Source organism: Hypomesus transpacificus, chromosome 24, assembly GCF_021917145.1.
Source record: "Hypomesus transpacificus isolate Combined female chromosome 24, fHypTra1, whole genome shotgun sequence".
Classification (NCBI taxonomy): Eukaryota; Metazoa; Chordata; class Actinopteri; order Osmeriformes; family Osmeridae; genus Hypomesus; species Hypomesus transpacificus.
In genome coordinates this window covers 1,018,880-1,038,169 of record NC_061083.1, presented here as the reverse complement: position 1 = coordinate 1,038,169, position 19,290 = coordinate 1,018,880, and the positions used below count along the sequence as shown (strand labels likewise).

The 19,290-nt window shown below is 49.5% G+C and overlaps 1 protein-coding gene across 1 annotated transcript; it reads left to right on the top strand.

The window, feature by feature from the left end:
• Nucleotides 1–585: 585 nt before the first annotated feature.
• ptch1 (patched 1) lies at nucleotides 586–19,078 on the top strand (the record flags this gene model as incomplete). The annotated part of the gene is made up of 8 exons (XM_047048366.1): nucleotides 586–1,192; nucleotides 2,256–2,448; nucleotides 16,157–16,346; nucleotides 16,502–16,571; nucleotides 16,690–16,781; nucleotides 17,695–17,893; nucleotides 17,982–18,103; nucleotides 18,862–19,078. Coding segments are annotated over exons 1-8 (1,251 nt in total), but the record flags the coding sequence as incomplete, so codon positions are not given.
• Nucleotides 19,079–19,290: the final 212 nt, after the last annotated feature.

The following is a 19,290-nucleotide window of genomic DNA, read 5'->3' as shown; positions in this document are numbered from 1 at the left end:
TATATACTTACTTTTAAAATTTTCTCTGGCTATTAAACCAAATAACTGCAATTTTCCCAATGATGAGGTGTGAGTTTATTGCATAGGGCATTGTTCAAGGCTATACAATGCAAAGAAAAAGCTATAGACAGATGTATTCCGTACTGTAAATGTTTTTTATAACACTGAGACTGTACATTTGGGACCTTCCCTAAACCGCTGTAATTTGAGGCTATGAAAAGCTACAGAACTAAGTTAAAAGCTCAAGCTACAGAACTGACATTCCTTGAGCCCCCTCCGGCGAACAGACCGCGAACTTTGCCAAGGAAGTATGTTTTCTCCGAGAAATACTCTCCAAAGTAATGCAGTTCTGTGCGGAAAATCACGACTCCGGTCGCGGTTGCGCGGTAACGCACACGAGGACTTGCTTTTTCAAAGGCTCTCTCGAAGTTTGAGATGCACACACGAGTTCTCTGCTTGGGTGGTCTCTCTACTTTACTGAGCTGTTGCTAAGCAGCTAATAATAGTCGTGTTTGCTGAGTAATTTTTGCCCTTCTGGAACCAATCAGATGCGAGAAAGTCCGGCTATCTGACAGCCCTGGAGGCGGGATTTCGTTTTTTTGCGTTCTCCCCTCCTCCTCCTGTCTCCAAATGGAGAGTGGTCTTTTTTCTCATCTATTGAATCTCAGAGTTCGCCGTGTCGCGCGGCCCAGGGGAAGACCACAGAGAACTCACAGAATGCTCCGATCGTCGAACTTTCCGAGCCACCGTTTTATGTATGGGAAGCGCTTCTTCCACTTCGGCTTTTAACGGAATACACTTTTTTGGAGTAACGGTGAATGTGCGAAGCGGTGGAGACCTCCGGATCACGAAATGTTGGGATGGAAGGCTCAGACTTTGACTCGCCGTCTGCAGCAGGAGTATGAAGTACTTCACGGGTGTGAGATCACCGAGAGTGAAACTGTGTTGCCTTGGGATATCACTGCACGCTTTCGGGGAAATATTATAACGTGGAAAACAATAACCACCGCGCAGTCTCCGCACCATGGCCTCGCCTGCTAATGCCTCCTTCGAGCAGGAAAACAGGGACCCCGATCGGCCGAGGATAACGCGGAGAAACAGGGGGAACTATCGCACAACAGCGCCGGATTTAGAGTATTTGCAGCGACCGAGCTACTGCGATGCAGCTTTTGCATTGGACCAAATATCAGAGGTGCTTGTTCTTGGAATTGATAGGGCAGTATTATGTTCCAACCCGTTTCCTAAATTGTAAAACTTCCCAACTTTGTCAAGTCGCTGCTAGGTAACGGGATAGCTCCGGACGGGACGGACAGGGCAGAGGGGAGAGGGTTTCGGGGGACAAGGCTATAGGGCAGTTGTATATTATGTTACATGAAATGTTAAGAGAATGCATGCTACTTACTGCAGCTTTTCAGTATTCGCTATGGGAATGCAAAATGTCAAAAGAGGACACATTTCCCCGATATCAAGCTGTAGCATACCGCATTTTCACCCTCTTTGGGGTTTAAGCTAATAAGCTAACTAAAATAGACTACAATTATTCTATTTAGTCGTAGCCTAATAGAAAACATTGTAGAAAAGTTTCAACTGTCGGAGCATGTGTGGGATTTTATCTTTACTGTGAAGTTGTTCTACCCGCTCCCCTCGCTAAAGCAAAAATCCATGTGGCTGCCCTCTTCCGTTCACAAATATTGTCCTTACTCCCTCCGTGATGGCTACTCCACTCCCCAACTCGGATCACACAGGCTGCTCTATGGGAATAGAATTGTTGTGTGATGTGTGCCGTTGGCGGAGACGAACCGCGAATCGTGCACCTTAAAACGGAAGGGCTTTTAATATCATCATCATTTGATACGGTGTATCATGTCGCGCCTTGTTACTGTCAATGACGGCTGGCCACGCTGCCGATAAGTCTCGCACGCACGCACGCCTGTGTGTGTTGTCCAAAACGTTCTCTTCTATTACTGGCTATCTCTTTTCCTCCCTCAACGTAGGAGGTCCAACCACGGGCATCTTGGCCAAAAATAGCAGCCAAAATGTTCAGAATAAAACACTTATGTGTCCTATCATAGTCAAAAGAGCCGTTTATCCACATCTTAGGCTTGGTCACTAAATTCACAGGTAACCCAAGGGATATAGCCTACCTGTTGACATGTAGGCGAGATGGTTTCTGTGGCATATGTGTTCAGCAGTTTATGCTGGAGGAACATATATCTTATTTGGTATAACATGGAGACTCTCTTGTGTTGTCGCAGGGGAAGGCGACTGGAAGGAAAGCACCGCTATGGCTGAGAGCGAAGTTTCAGAGACTCTTGTTCAAGTTGGGCTGTTACATACAAAAGAACTGCGGAAAGTTTTTGGTTGTTGGCCTCATGATATTCGGAGCTTTTGCTGTCGGCTTGAGGGCAGCTAATTTGGAGACCGACGTGGAGAAACTCTGGGTTGAAGGTAAGAAACACCTTTGTTAATCATTTCAACGTTTTGAAGGTACATTAAATGCTTTTCTTCACCCAAGTTTTGGGCGTAAGGATGGGGCAGGGTGGGTGGGGTGGAGTGCAGTGGGGGGTCTGCCAAAAGCTGAAGGATTGTTTATTGTATAGAAGTCTGGCAAGGAGCCAGCTCAAACAAGTTTGAAGATTATTTGTATTTTATTTAGCAGTCAGGTTTATTGCTTCGGACACGCAAACTGAACGGGCTGCTGTGTAAACACTGTACAGATGATCCATTACTGCCAATTGTATTTCAAATTAAAGTTGTCAATACGTTTCGGGGAAGTTGGGGAGAGGAAATTTGGTCAAAGCCGCCATTTTGTGAGTGTGTGTAAGTGTGTGTGTGTGTGTCTGCCTGCCCCCAGCAGCTGAATGTGATCCGCGCACAGCTCAGAGACTGTGTGTGGTCCCCCTCTTGGACAGCTCTCAACTTTCCAAAAAGATTTGTCTCCGGCTGTAGGGAAAAAGCGGAGTGCGGACAGAAACCCCATGTTTGTAAAGTAGAAATCCAGCATCGGGCTCTCCTTTTCAGGAGTACTTTGTGAAGAATATGTATATTTTGTTAGAAAGCAGAACATTACAGCCTGGGTGGTGAACTCGAGAAGTCTAGTAAGGGGGATGGGCAGATGTTTTTTTTCTCTCTCCTTTGATCTGCATTCCAGCAGTTTAAGACGAGGGTATTTGTGTCACGAATGGATCACCCATTCACTTTCTTGTTTTAACGGGGGAGTTTTGAAAAAAACATCACAACAGTTGCATTTTGAACGCAAATTAACAATGTTGTTTGATTGTTTACCTCGGTTAATCTATTGCCAAGGCTCGCGAGTTGAGTTTCCGACTTGTTGTAAAACAGGTAGGCCTAAGTCATCAATGTACAGTTAGACTAAATGGAATCGAGCAGAAATGTCGAACCGTTATTTGGATCAAGGTTAACGGCGTTTGCCTGACAGCGGGTTTAGAAGAAAGACTGCATTGCGTGCCACGGGCTTTGACAGTCAAGGTGTTCGTTCAGTCAGTGACGCAAGCGCAGTAGGCGGACGCGACTTGGTCAAGTGTTGTCATTTTTCGTCTAGCAGTATTTTCAGAAATATACAATATATTTAATGTGTTATCACAGGTTTATTACACAATATGTTAACACATCAACTATTTTCAAAGGCTTGAAAGACGAGGATGTATATTTCCACCTCACCCATTTGCAGAAACCTATCACTTGAATGGTAGTCAAATTTGCACAAATCCCTCTCTTTCTGTAGCCACACAAGTACAAGAACAGAATAGTAGATATATCATCACCGTATCTGTGTATGTATGTATATATGCATACACAGACGCACGCACACACATACACTAGCAAACAGTGAGTTGTGGAGTGCTTCTAGGTCCCAGGATGTGACGGGTTCCAGATGCTGCTTGGGGAGGGATGTGTTTGTTTAGATTAGGCTGCACAGCTGAGGGATAGATTAGTCTTGCCTTGACAGTGGAACACTGTGCTGGGCCTGGACGTAAAGGAAGACTGGGCTCAGAGAGAGAGAGAGAGACAGAGAGAGAGAGAGAGAGAAGAGACAGAGAGAGAGAGACCTTGGTTCTCTGTGAGGAGCCTTCCAGCGACCACGCATGGAGACTGGAGCCACATTGACTGACACACACATCTCACAGACATAGACTCACTTACTCACTCTCTATCCCTCTGATCAGAATAAAGAGTGGTTAGGGATTTCATCCTGTCTTTCGTCACCAGTCCTAGCCATGTTAAGGTACCTTCTGCAGCTCTGTTTATGCTAGGAAAGATCATGTGTTCCAGGCCCTGTCGGGGTAGTCTTTCTGCACACCATATTCACTCATCAGGGTTTATAAACACTTCCACACAGGAAATGATGTTTATTTCACGAGACGAACGGACAGACAGTCACAGAAAACAGCCTGTGGCGGCCTTTAAGAACTAGTTTTGTCTCGCTGCGCTGTCTGTCCACCCTCAAACAGATTTAATGAGTAACTGTGTATTTTGTCCAGATCCCACCCATACTTGAGATAAACACCGTGGTTAGGAATGATTAGGGCACTCACAGGAAGTAGTTAACCACAAGAGGAAGTTGTAGTATTGTTGGCTCCTATCTGGTCCCCCCGACACAAATATGTCTGCGCTCCCATTGTAATCTCAGTTGTAGGCATGTCTCCTAGCAGCCAGGATCTAAAGCACTTTTAACCCCAGGATTGCTGTATGTAGGATGGAATACATCAGTTTATTTCGGTGAGTTGGTGGGGGAGAGTGAGCGGGATGAGGAGAGAGGGAACGAGAATGCGAGAGGAAGAAGGAGGGCTGAGAGAAACAAGGAGAGAGATGGAAGAGAGCAAGGCTTTGGAGAGAGAGAGAGCGAAGAGACACAGGACGCAGAGGATGACCGAGGGGGAGAGAGAGCGCGACAGAGAGTCTGAGGATGGAGCGAGTGAGGGGGAGCGAGAACCCCCTCACTGCCCTCCTCGCGGTGGTTCGAGCATGGAGCCGTCCCATTGCATTCTGGGAGAACACAAACATGAGCCAAATTGTAAAGAAAATAGCAGCGCCGGCTGACTCTAATTAAAACAGTATCACGTAAACATTGGCCTTCCTGTAGGATGGCCCCTCACTGCCGCCAGAGGCTGGAGATGGAAGAGAGAGAGAAGGAGAGAGAGAGAGACACAGAGACAGAGAGACAGAGAGACAGAGAGAGAGAGAGAGAGAGAGAGAGAGAGAGAGAGAGAGAGAGAGAGAGAAAAAAGAAGCTCCCTGGAAGAGCACTGTGGGGAGAGAGAGAGGAGAAAGGGTGGTCTGGATAGAGGAGAGAGAAGCGAAGGAGAGGGGCTCAAATGAAAAGACACTGGAGAGAGAGAGGGGCTGGAGATGGGGAAGAAAACAAGGAGAGTGGGGCTGGGATGGAGAGAGAGAGAGAGAATAAGAGTGTCCCGAGATGGGGAAATACAGAGAGAGAGAGGCATGAGAGAGGCTGATGGTGGGGTGGAGATTCAGCCGAGGTGGGGAGAAAGGTGATGTCGATAAGAAAATAAAGAGACTTGAGAGTGGAAAGAGATTGCGAGAATGGAACGGCTCCCATTCCCTCCCCTCCAGATAGGCCTGCTCAGAGTATGGGGGCCAGGTCAGGGGACACAGGGCAGACCTCAAGGGCCCTTAGGTCATCGCGTGGAGCCCTCCGCTATTTAAAACCTCACCTGATACTCACCCTGTGGCCTGGGCGCAGAGTGAAGAGTCACAGCAGAGAGAGAGAGAGACAGAGAGAGAGAGAGAGAGAGAGAGAGAGAGAGAGAGAGAGAGAGAGAGAGAGAGAGAGAGAGAGAGAGAGAGAGAGAGAGCGGGCGGGCGGGAGAGGGAAAGAAAAAGGAGAGGGGCAAAACATAGGGGATGCAGGCAAAACGTAGCAGCTGTCGTCCCCTAAGTTCCTGCTGTGGTTTGTATGGAGAGTGTGGGGCATGTGTAGTAGTGTACGCGTGTGCGAGTGACTGTGTGGGTGTATCAGGGGTGTGTCCAGCAGAGGGCAGTCTGATTTTACAGAATCAATCAATATCTATTGCAATGTATTCCACACGCACATACACACACACACACACATGCATGCACGCACCCCCCCCCCCCATACACACACAATTCCTTTAGGATTTTGGTCTAGTGTGACCTAGGAGGTGGTGAATGAGCCTGGAATCCAACGCTCTCCCTCACTCTCCCTCTTTCTCTCGTTATCTGCAGACACAAGCAGTCGAAAACACAAACGTGCACGTATTTTGGCCTAGTTTGCACAGGACACTACTCTTTTACAAACTCTCTTGCACACACACACACACAAACACACACACACACACAGATGGCACACACACCTACACAGGCACTACACTACACAGAACTGAACTTAATTAACTTGGTGTTTGTGAATGTGCTGCAAACAGGATTACAGTTCACTAGAAGGAATAACATTCCAGAATGTTGTGTTAAACTTTATGAGTGGATGAAATGTGCAGGCTAGGATTCCGTTTGGGGGAACTGAATTCCGGACTTTTCTAAAGCAGTGTGAGTTCTCATACCCTAATACTTCTTATGCCCTCCTTTAAAAGTTGTCTGGTTTGGACATGTGGTGAATCTGTGTGAATGTGCTTCTGTGGTGGTGTGTGTGTGTGTGTAGACGGACTCCCATTCACAAACAACAGGCCTCCGAGCCTCCAAGCCCTGTGTTTACATTTTGCATTCTTTCGGGGCGCTCTTATTCAAAAACCAGAGGGCCTGCGAATGACTGGCCGTCTCCCCTCCCCCCCTCTCTCTATCCCTCCCTCCTTTTCCTCCCTGCCGAAAGAGTCTCTTTACCCCCTCGCCCCCCTCGCCCCCCCCCCCCCCCCCCCCCCCCCCCTTGCTGGGGAGAGTGGCCCCAGAATACCAGATGTATTACAGAGTGAAGCAGGGCAATGTAAACACTCGGGCCAGCCATGAGAGCAGGGTGGTCCACCCTCCCTCCCTCCCCTCCTCTTCCTCTCCCTCCCTCCCTTCCAGTGCTGGCGGCCAGAGGGCGGGGAGAGAGAGGGAGAGAGAGAGAGAGAGAGAGAGGGGGCGGGCTTGAGCAGAGTATAGTAGCCGTAGTGTGTTTGTTTTTAGGCCCGTAGTGCCTACAGAGAGCTGCCTCTGGAGGCAGGAGGGAGACATTTGGAGCAGTCGTGAACGAGGTCGGGTGCTCATGCACGGGGCGTGTGAAACCTGAACTAAGGCTGCATGCGCACAGTGTAAGCAAGAGGAATTGCATCAGTGTCACATAGCCGAAAAGGCGACATGACACGTCATAATCTGCCGTGCAGATGTGTTTGCCTTGGTGTGTGCGTGTGTGTCAGAATGCAATATGGCCTGGTTCTGCAGAGCTGGTCTTAGACTGGGGAGCACCTGTGACCTAGTGGTTGTCGTGTGTGTGTGTGTGTGTCGTGACCTGGTCTCACAGCCGTCAAACAGCGAGGTGCTTTGGCCAGGGTGAGATGGCGAGGAATGTCTGATGGCTGGATACCTGGAATCGGCGTCCATCTTTCCAGGAAATGACATAGAGATGGCTGGCGGAGATTGCTCGCTCGCGCTCATGTCACGGTCTGTTATGGCTGGCGCTCAGCCAATCTCAGGACAGACAGCGGGACGGCTCTCACCTGGGTTCTATCCGATAGGCCGACCCAGGGTGCATGTTATTGAAAAAGGGAAGGAAAGCTGAACGTTTTTATTTACTAAAATATTAGAGGTTTCAAAAGTGTTGCGCAGACAACACGTACGTGATGGAATGAGACGGTGAATTTGAGTCGGGTCGTGGTGTCTGAGGTCATACAGAGGTCGTTGAAACGCATCAGGTATCTCATTAGTGCAAGGCGATGTCAAAGACAAACGGTGTCGTCCGGCTTTGATTGTGACCCTGTTAAGAGCTTTCCTTAGGCAGGAGAGTCTTATCTTGGCAACTTCGGAGGTCTCTGGTCCGATTGCCATATCATTCACGTCACACACACACGTCAGACACACACACACACACACTTTCCCTTCTCTTGCATCGTGGCCTTCTCTCTGGGTTTGGCGTGGGTACCAGTACAATGTTGAATGTCGGTTTATTTCTAAGGGGAGGGGAGGGTGGGATGAGGTGGGTAGTGTGTGTGTGTGTGTGTGTGTGTGTGTGTGTGGGGGGGGGGGGGGGTGTGGGGTGTGGTTGGATCGAGAGAAGGGGCCTGAATGAAGGCAGCACAGTGGAAGAATCTGCCCACTGAGAATATCCACCTCAGGCCCAGAGAAGCTGTTCCTGGAGCCGATCCCACAACTAAATCCACACATTGCAGGAGCTGCGGGGACAGACAGGTGATTAGCATAATGAGGGGCGAGGGGGCCATACATATGGTAATATGGGAGAAGGGGTGTGTGTGGGGGGGGGGGGGGGGGGGGGGGGGGGGGTTGCAGCTGGGGTGTCACATTTGTGGTGGTGGTGTCTTTTCTGGTGTGGGTGTGTGTTTGCGTGTGTGTGTTCGCGCTTTGGGGGAGGGGGGCGGGGGGCATTGTGGTACGGCTGCGGTGAGAGCACCTTTCTCTCTCTTTCTACTTTATCTCTTCTCCCCCCCCTCTTTCTCTCCCCCTCTCTTTCTTTCTTGCTTGCTTGCTTGCCCCAGTCCCCTCTACGCTGCAAGCTGGAAGAAAGAGGAGAGAGGACAGAAGAGGTGAGGGGAGGTCTTCTCTGCTGAGTCTCGTCTCTCTGTATGTGTGTACATATGTGAGTGTGTGTGTAGTTGTGTATGTGTGTGCTCTTTGCGCATTCAAGAATGACTGTATTTACTATACGACAAACGGGAATTCCACAGCCAAAGATAGGGACTATTCGCACTCTCGGTCATGGTGTCATGATTCATAAATGACACACGAAACCTTTTCCTGACATGCTTAAGAGACACCCCGCCAGAGAAGACAGGAAAACACGGGATGGGAGGGGTGACAAATGGAAGTAGAGGAGGAGGAAGAGAAGAGAGGAAGAAAAGAGGAGAGGAGGAAGAGGAAGAGAAGAAAGGAAGAAAAGAGGAGAGGAGGAAGAGGAAGAGAAGAGAGGAAGAAAAGAGGAGAGGAGGAAGAGAAGAAAGGAAGAAAAGAGGAGAGGAGGAAGAGAGGAGGAAGAGAGGAGACTCTCAGAGTGCAAGTGACCCTAGAACAGGACTGAGGGGTGCATGGAAGGACGGAGAGAGGGATACGTCTCCTTCCAGTACAACGTCCCCAGAGAAACGCAGCAGAGACGTGGGTTGGGCTGAGGGGTGGAGGGGGAGGGGGGGGGGGGGGGGTCCGGGGTTGTGAGGGGGCGCTGGCGGGTCGCTTCACTGAGAGATGACCCGGTTTGGGGGCTTCCACGTTACCCCAGGGGGCATGGTCTAATCCAGCTAATCCCTTCACATACACACACACACACACATTCCACCACACACACACACAGATATATACACATGCACGTTCCAACCGACAGAGTCATGCGCGTACAGGGGCAGAGTGGAGCAGGACAGGGGTGTGTGGGGTTGTTATTGGGATGATAGCATGGTTCACTGTAGAGAGAGGGTGACAGTGAGACTGGGGGCCGGGCCTAGCCCCAACCATCTGGCCAATCAGACACTGGGGGAGTCTTGAATGGGAGGGAAAGAGGGAGTTGGGGGGGGGCTAAAGAGGGGTGATGTCAGCTCTTTAACCCCCCCCCCCCTCCTCCTCCTCCTCCTCCCTCCTCCCCCCTCTACCCCAGGCTGGAGAATAGGGGGGCAGGGGTTAATGTTATGCAACAAGCTGAATACCCTCACTGAAGCCTCCAACACAGGGACACTCATTCCCTCGCTCTCTGTCCTCCCCCTCTCTCTCTCTCTCTCTCTCTCTCTCTCTCTCTCTCTCTCTCTCTCTCTCTCTTTTTCAGTTCAATTTCAATTTTGGGGAGTGCTGTATCGGTATGTTGAGAAATACTTCCAATATTGCCAAAGGCAAACAGACAGTGTTCAAATAACAACAATGCCCAAATTGATTCATAATACTCTTTTTCGTTCTGTCTTTCTTTTTTTCTTTCTTTCTTTCTTTTTTTCTTTCCTTCTGTAATATACACATCTCTTTCTGAGATATCTCTTTATCTCTGTAATATACACAATTGATATGGTGTGTCTATCCCTCTTCCTCCTCTGTCTTTCCCTATTGCCTTGTCTGTCTCCATTTCATGGATACACAGTTGACATGCCCCCTACTGTACTGTACTGTACACTATGCTCTACTCAGATAGCAGGATGCAGAACCTCAAAGGTATTAGGTCTGTCTGTGTGTGTCTGGGGGGGGGGTTTGTTTTTTCATAGCGATGGTCACTATTGTGTTCTGCCCTGGCTGTTCTGGGGAGGGAATGCTGTTCCGTGGTTTTAGGATATCCTACGACATACTCTCTTGGTATCTTTTTTCAAATTTCAACTTTCCGTGACCCCGTCTGTCTTTAAAGACCGGGCTTAGACCCACGCACAGCCCCAAGATATCACACACTCACACACACGCATACACGCCACAAACACACCCAATACGCAGGCACGGACAAACACAGTCAAACGACTCACACAAGCACAAACACACAAACAGTCGCAGACCCACACGGACATCCTAAGATATTAAAACGCACAAGCGGTAGTTTGCTGGAACCTTTCCTGCAGGTGTGTGGTCAACTAATGTCTGGAAAGACCGGAGGGGGAGGATAGGAGGGCGGAGGAGGGAAAGACGTTGGAGGAGAGGGGGAAGCGATGAGGGACACACTGTTTTGGGGAAGAACAGTTTCCTGTAGGTGCAGGTTGTAGGGCAGACACATTTGAGAGAGAGCCGTCTACGCAGGGGTTAAACCGATACATGAGCATAAATATGTGTCATTGAGGAAACACAGCTGTGTGTGCTGTGGACACACACGCACACGCACGCACACACACACACACACACACACACATTTTTTTCAGGTCCAGCTGGGGTGTTAATTTCAGCCTGAAGCAGGGTGAGTGTTGACCCCAAAACGTTGTAACCTCGGGAAGTGTGGAATTCTCCAAGCCTGAGGTCGTAATGTGCTGTTTCCTGTGGTGTGTGTGGGGGTGTGTGTGTGTGTGTGTGGGGGTGTGTGTGTGTGTGTGTGTTCATGGGAGCATGTGTGTGGATGTGCATTCCTTGTGTTGTCCTACCACTCAGCCCCAGCTGTAAACTCCAGCAGATCTTTAGTTGACCGTCCAGGTCTTGGAATGTGTTCACAACAGTCCACACACAGACAACTGCGCTCTTCTGGTCTGAACACACCCCTATAGAAACACACTCTTCTGGTCTGAACACACCCCTATAGAAACACACTCTTCTGGTCTGAACACACCCCTATAGAAACACACTCTTCTGGTCTGTACACACCCCTATACAATGTTTCCCACAGATTAGAAAGTTATTTGTGGCGGGGGGGTCGAAATAATTCCTTTGTTTATCATGTGTTACACAGAACTTTATTATATTAAATATTAATCCAAAATGATTCACACCTTCACGCTAAATAACTATTCCCTGGCTCCATGATGCCGGGTAAGTGGGGGGTGTCAGATGGCTGAGCGTTTAGGGAATTGGGCTATTAATCAGAAGGTTGCCGGTTCGATAACCTAAATAGCGTCAACACATTTTTTTTTTGAAGCTCAATATGTGGCGGCCGGTGTTGATTCTGTGGCGCACCGCCACAAATAAGTCTATGTGTGGGAAACACTGGTATAGAAGCACACACTTCTAGTCTTTACACACCACTATAGAAGCACACACTTCTAGTCTTTACACACCCATATAGAAGCACACACTTCTAGTCTTTACACAACCCTATAGAAGCACACACTTCTAGTCTTTACACACCCCTATAGAAGCACACACTTCTAGTCTTTACACACCCCTATAGAAGCACACACTTCTAGTCTTTACACACCCCTATAGAAGCACACACTTCTAGTCTTTACACACCCCTATAGAAGCACACACTTCTAGTCTTTACACACCCCTATAGAAGCACACACTTCTGGTTTCTACACACCACTATAGAAGCACACACTTCTAGTCTTTACACACCCCTATAGAAGCACACACTTCTGGTTTCTACACACCACTATAGAAGCACACACTTCTAATCTTTACACACCCCTATAGAAGCACACACTTCTGGTTTCTACACACCACTATAGAAGCACACACTTCTAGTCTTTACACACCCCTATAGAAGCACACACTTCTGGTTTCTACACACCACTATAGAAGCACACACTTCTAGTCTTTACACACCCCTATAGAAGCACACACTTCTAGTCTTTACACACCCCTATAGAAGCACACACTTCTAGTCTTTACACACCCCTATAGAAGCACACACTTCTAGTCTTTACACACCCCTATAGAAGCACACACTTCTAGTCTTTACACACCCCTATAGAAGCACACACTTCTGGTTTCTACACACCACTATAGAAGCACACACTTCTAGTCTTTACACACCCCTATAGAAGCACACACTTCTGGTTTCTACACACCACTATAGAAGCACACACTTCTAGTCTTTACACACCCCTATAGAAGCACACACTTCTGGTTTTTACACACCCCTATAGAAGCACACACTTCTGGTTTCTACACACCACTATAGAAGCACACACTTCTAGTCTTTACACACCCCTATAGAAGCACACACTTCTGGTTTCTACACACCACTATAGAAGCACACACTTCTAGTCTTTACACACCCCTATAGAAGCACACACTTCTGGTTTCTACACACCCCTATAGAAGCACACACTTCTGGTTTCTACACACCACTATAGAAGCACACACTTCTAGTCTTTACACACCCCTATAGAAGCACACACTTCTGGTTTCTACACACCCCTATAGAAGCACACACTTCTAGTCTTTACACACCCCTATAGAAGTGGTTTCTACACACCCCTATAGAAGCACACACTTCTAGTCTTTACACACCCCTATAGAAGCACACACTTCTAGTCTTTACACACCCCTATAGAAGCACACACTTCTAGTCTTTACACACCCCTATAGAAGTGGTTTCTACACACCCCTATAGAAGCACACACTTCTAGTCTTTACACACCCCTATAGAAGTGGTTTCTACACACCCCTATAGAAGCACACACTTCTAGTCTTTACACACCCCTATAGAAGCACACACTTCTAGTCTTTACACACCCCTATAGAAGTGGTTTCTACACACCCCTATAGAAGCACACACTTCTAGTCTTTACACACCCCTATAGAAGTGGTTTCTACACACCCCTATAGAAGCACACACTTCTAGTCTTTACACACCCCTATAGAAGCACACACTTCTAGTCTTTACACACCCCTATAGAAGTGGTTTCTACACACCCCTATAGAAGCACACACTTCTAGTCTTTACACACCCCTATAGAAGTGGTTTCTACACACCCCTATAGAAGCACACACTTCTGGTTTCTACACACCACTATAGAAGCACACACTTCTAGTCTTTACACACCCCTATAGAAGCACACACTTCTGGTTTTTACACACCCCTATAGAAGCACACACTTCTGGTTTCTACACACCACTATAGAAGCACACACTTCTAGTCTTTACACACCCCTATAGAAGCACACACTTCTGGTTTCTACACACCACTATAGAAGCACACACTTCTAGTCTTTACACACCCCTATAGAAGCACACACTTCTGGTTTCTACACACCCCTATAGAAGCACACACTTCTGGTTTCTACACACCACTATAGAAGCACACACTTCTAGTCTTTACACACCCCTATAGAAGCACACACTTCTGGTTTCTACACACCCCTATAGAAGCACACACTTCTAGTCTTTACACACCCCTATAGAAGTGGTTTCTACACACCCCTATAGAAGCACACACTTCTAGTCTTTACACACCCCTATAGAAGCACACACTTCTAGTCTTTACACACCCCTATAGAAGCACACACTTCTAGTCTTTACACACCCCTATAGAAGTGGTTTCTACACACCCCTATAGAAGCACACACTTCTAGTCTTTACACACCCCTATAGAAGTGGTTTCTACACACCCCTATAGAAGCACACACTTCTAGTCTTTACACACCCCTATAGAAGCACACACTTCTAGTCTTTACACACCCCTATAGAAGTGGTTTCTACACACCCCTATAGAAGCACACACTTCTAGTCTTTACACACCCCTATAGAAGTGGTTTCTACACACCCCTATAGAAGCACACACTTCTAGTCTTTACACACCACTATAGAGAACCACACTCCCTTTGCGGTGTACTTGGATGTTTGCCGCAAGTGTGGATCACAAGTCAACCAGAACGAGTGTGCAGGAGCCTTAATAGCGCCCTGCTTGGTGCTTTCATGGTGTTTCTCTGTGGTGTGTGTACAGTGAGGGTCTGAGGGTCTGACTTATGGCTACACCTCAGTCCTTTACTATCTCAGCTGGCCTGGACTATCAGGTAGGCCGAGTTTAGAACTTCTTGGGGACTAGCACATCGGTTCCATTGTTTGAGGCAAGAACGAGCAAGTATTTGAAACAACTCCAAATAGTATTTTGACCCAGGCCAGCGGAGGGGGTCTTAATCAGTTCCGTCCGGTCCCGTCGGTGGATGATCTCTCCCACGCTAGGCCCGGATCGGTTTAGCTCACGGCTGCTATCAATGATGAGGATCCTAAACATGCACGCCTCCCTGGGCGAGACGAGACCGCTGTTTGGGTCCCAAAAAAGAAAGAAAAGAAGAGAGATCAAGCGTGTGTTCTCTAATGCTCCGAGACGTGTCTCTCTGGTCTGGCTGGGTGGTCGGCCTCGATGGAGCTGCAGGCATGTGTTCAACTTTAATACAGTTACAATAGGCCAGAAGTATTCTACCTATGCCTGTGTTGCATGAATTGCGAGCAATTGTTAAATTGGATTAGAGCATATCAAATTGTACAGATTTTCACACACAACTCTCTCACAGGGCTTTAGATGTGTGTGTGTGTGTGAGGAAGAAGGACATACGTCTACACACTTCCTGTGTTTTCACCAACCCTTCTCTGTGTGGATGGCTGACGCGTGATGCCTTCGCACAAGTGTGTAAACACACACACACATGCATGCACACTCACACACGCACGCTCTTGCAGTCCGACACACCCGAGTACACCCCAGTTTCCTGTCTGTCTGTGTCCTGTCTGTCTGTCTGTCTGTCTCCTACCTGTCTGTCTCCTACCTGTCTGTCTCCTACCTGTCTGTCTCCTGTCTGTCTGTCTGTCTGTCTGTCTGTCTGTCTGTCTGTCTGTCTGTCTGTCTGTCTGTCTGTCTGTCTGTCTGTCTGTCTGTCTGTCTGTTGTCTGTCTGTTGTCTGTCTGTCTCCTGTCTGTCTGTCTCCTGTCTCTGTCTCCTGTCTGTCTGTCTCCTGTCTGTCTGTTTCCTGTCTGTCTGTCTCCTGTCTGTCTGTCTCCTGTCTGGCTGTCTCCTACCTGTCTGTCTCCTGTCTGCTTGTAGCGAATCCTCGGCCTAACAGACTGTACGAGGCCCTGACAAGCCTGGCCAAGGAGAAGAGCTGTTGTTGGATCTCCAGCCAACACTCTCTGGGAGGCCGGCTTGACTGGAGTGGTGTGGGTGTGTGTCTGTAGTAGAAGTAGGACAGAGTGCATGTGTGTGGCAGAGTAGACTAGGCTGGTGTATAGTGGTGTGTGTGTGTGTGCGTGTGTGTGTAGAGACAGGGCTGGCAGGTAGGCCTTCAGACGGCTGCTTTTGTAGCTCTCCGGCTCGGATGTCACGCACAGGGCTTAGCCTCACCATGCCACTGGGACATGACCGGATGACACACACACACACACAGCCTGGTGTTCTACGTAGGATACGGAACCTTCCAGACGCTTTGAGAAGGTAGACACAATTGAGAATCCGAAGCACCGATGTTTCGGGGGGAGAACGAAACGCCAACGAGGGTGGTCGCCGCGTTTGCGTCGCCCCCCGGTATGCAATGCTCCGGTTTGACATCCCTCCTCCTTCTCCCCCCCCATCCTCTCTCTCTCTCTCTCTCTCTCTCTCTCTCTCTCTCTCTCTCTCTCTCTCTCTCTCTCTCTCTCTCCCCCCCTCTCTCTCTCTCCCTCTGACTCCCTCCAGTGGGGGGCAGGGTGAACCAGGAGCTGAAGTACACCCGGCAGCAGATGGGGGAGGAGGCCATGTTCAGCCCCCAGCTCATGATCCAGACGGCCCGCGAGGAGGGCGCCAGCGTGCTGACCCTGGAGGCGCTACGACAACACCTCGACTCAGCCATCAGGGCCAGCCGCGTACAAGTTTACCTTTACAACAGGTCCGACACACACACACACAGACAGTCACACCGACACACACACATACACACGGCCTTTGTATGTTGAGGTCCTTTATTTTAGGGGGGGGGGGGGGTGGTGGTCATCTGGGTTGTAGAATATGTTCATATTAAAAACATTTTTTTTGTCTTTTCAGCCAATGGAAACTAGAAGATTTATGCTACAAATCAGGAGAGTTTGTTACCGAAATTCCTTTTGTGAACCATGTAAGTATCTTTGTCCCGTCATAAAGAATGACAGGACTGACTTAGTGTGGTGTAGATATTCACATATAGGGAATTGAGTCTAATCCGTGTGTGTGTTTTGTGTGTGTGTGTGTGTCAGATCATTGAAAACATGCACCCCTGCCTCATCATCACCCCTCTCGACTGTTTCTGGGAGGGAGCCAAGCTCCACGCTGGAAGGGCCTACCTCCCGTAAGTATTCCTCTCCCCCTCTCCTCCCTCTCCCCCTCCCCGTCCACTCCTCTCGCGCGGTCCTCCCCACTCCTCTCCTGTCCCGCTCTCTTCCCTCCCTCCTCCCTCCTCTCTCCTCTCTTCTCGACTGATCGTGTTTGATGGGGAGCTGCCTGTCTGCGTTCTCAACGAAGCCCGGCCGCGTCTCGGACCTGGCCTCGTTGTTTTTGCTCCATTAGCGGTGGCTGCCAAACACACTCAGCTCCACCTCGCAGACATCCAACTGGGGAGTTACGCAGCATTAAAGACTAAGAGGGAACAGAAGTTGTGTGCGAGGGGAGAAAGCGTGCGCGCGCGCGTGTGTGTCCTAAACCCGTCTCCTCTGAAGGCTCTATTGTACAGGTTGCTGGCATGCGTAGCTCTAGTGATAGTCTGTCTTCATCCCCAGGCCTCTCTCTATTGTCTGTTCTCTCTGTTCCTAATGGCTCTCTGGTACAGTAACACTCTGCAGACCTCTGTGTGTGTCTGTGTGTGTGTGTATGTGTGTGTGTGTGTGGACGGTAAATAAGGATTTTACTATGTTCTGGTTGGGAGGCCTAGAATAATGACCCAAGCTTGGTTAAGCACATACAATGTGGTCTGCACCGTAGAGTGGGAAAGACAGAGAGAGGGAGAGAAAGAGAGAGAGAGAGATGACTGGATAGGAAAAGAGAGACAGTATTTTGTGAGCCACTGGTCCGACTACTCCCACGTTCAGTCACGGGGATGGTCGGCCTGCAGTCCTGGTACCTCCCTCTCCACCTCCTTCTCCATCCCTCGCTCGGTCCTTCTCTCCTTTCCTCCGTCGATTCCATCCTCGTTAACTCCCTCCGTCTCTCTTTTTCCCTCTTTGCCTTCTCCCTTTCCCTCCCTCCCCCCCCCCTCCGTCCCACAGGGGCAAACCAACTCTCCAGTGGACCAACTTTGACCCCAAGGAGCTGCTGAAGGAGCTGAGGCTGTTCAGTTGGCCCGCTGAGGTGTGGGAGGAGATGCTGGAGAAGGCCGACGTGGGCCACGGCTACATGGACCGTCCCTGCCTCAACCCGGCCGACCCCGACTGTCCCCTCAGCGCCCCCAACAAGAACACCACCAAGGTGCGGCCGTTCGCGAGGCGCGCAAGTGTTCTCAGGGCGGGTGTCGTTCCGCCGTGGGTTTATTCACGTGTGCGCGTGTGTGTTTCAGCCCTTCGACATAGCTCGCGCGCTCACAGGCGGTTGCTACGGACTCTCCAGGAAGTACATGCACTGGCAGGAGGAGCTGATCGTGGGCGGGGCCACCAAGAACGGCAGCGGGCCCCTCCTCAGGTAGGGGTCGGGCGGGGGGGGGGGGGGGCTCCCTGTGTGTGTGTGTGTGTAGTGCTGTAAATCTTGCAGTCATTAGCAGATTCCAGTGAAATCTAAGAGCTCCAGCTGTTCCTACTCAACTCTCGCTGTGCTGCCCTGACTCTTGGGAGCAACCATACACACACGCACGCACACACACACACACACTGATCATGTGGTTGGCTAGTTTGCACGGATAAAGTGCTTTTTGGGTGGAACTTGTACCACGGGTCCCAGTGAAGTGTTATAGTCTGGCCCAGCCAGCAGTGATCAAACGCACACACAACCATTTGTTGAATATGACCTAATTGTGCTTTAGTTCGGAAATGTCTCTCTCTCTGGTCCTCCATCCCTCTCTAAGCAGACACACACAGCCACACACACGCCCGCACACAATCTGATTGTGTCACAGTGGGACGCGTTGTTTGTTTGTTGTCGTAAAGTGTTGTCTCCGTGCGTGTGTCTCTGTGCGTGTGTGTTCCCATTCGTTTGCGTCGTCGTCACGACTCGGATGCGTTCTAGCACATTCCGCCCACACGTGAAGCTGTGTCGGTCTCGGCTCTCCGCAGTCGGCACGTGTGGTCTATCTCACACAATCCACCCTCTTATAGACCGTGGATGTTGTTGGTCCTGTACGAGCGACACGTGTGTGTGTGTGTGTGTGTTTGAGTGTGTGTTGATTGGGGGTCTGGAGCCTCAGTTGTCATGTTCCCTCCCTGCCCCCCCCCCCCCCCCCCCAGGGCCCAAGCTCTCCAGACCATGTTCCAGCTGATGACCCCCAAGCAGATGTTCGAGCACCTGCGAGACTACCAGCAGGTGTCCCACATCAACTGGAACGAGGACAAGGCTGCCGCCATCCTGGAGGCCTGGCAGAGGAGATACTCTGAGGTGCCACCTCCTCCTGGTCTCTCTCCGTCTCTGTCTCTCTATCTCTCTCTGTCTCTCTCTCTGTCTCTCTCTCTCTCTCTGTCTCTCTCTCTGTCTGTCTCTCTCTCTGTCTGTATCTCTCTCTATCTGTATCTCTCTCTGTCTCTCTATCTCTCTCTGTCTCTCTCTCTGTCTGTATCTCTCTCTGTCTGTATCTCTCTCTGTCTGTCTCTCTCTCTGTCTGTCTCTCTCTCTGTCTGTATCTCTCTCTGTCTGTATCTCTCTCTCTCTGTATCTCTCTC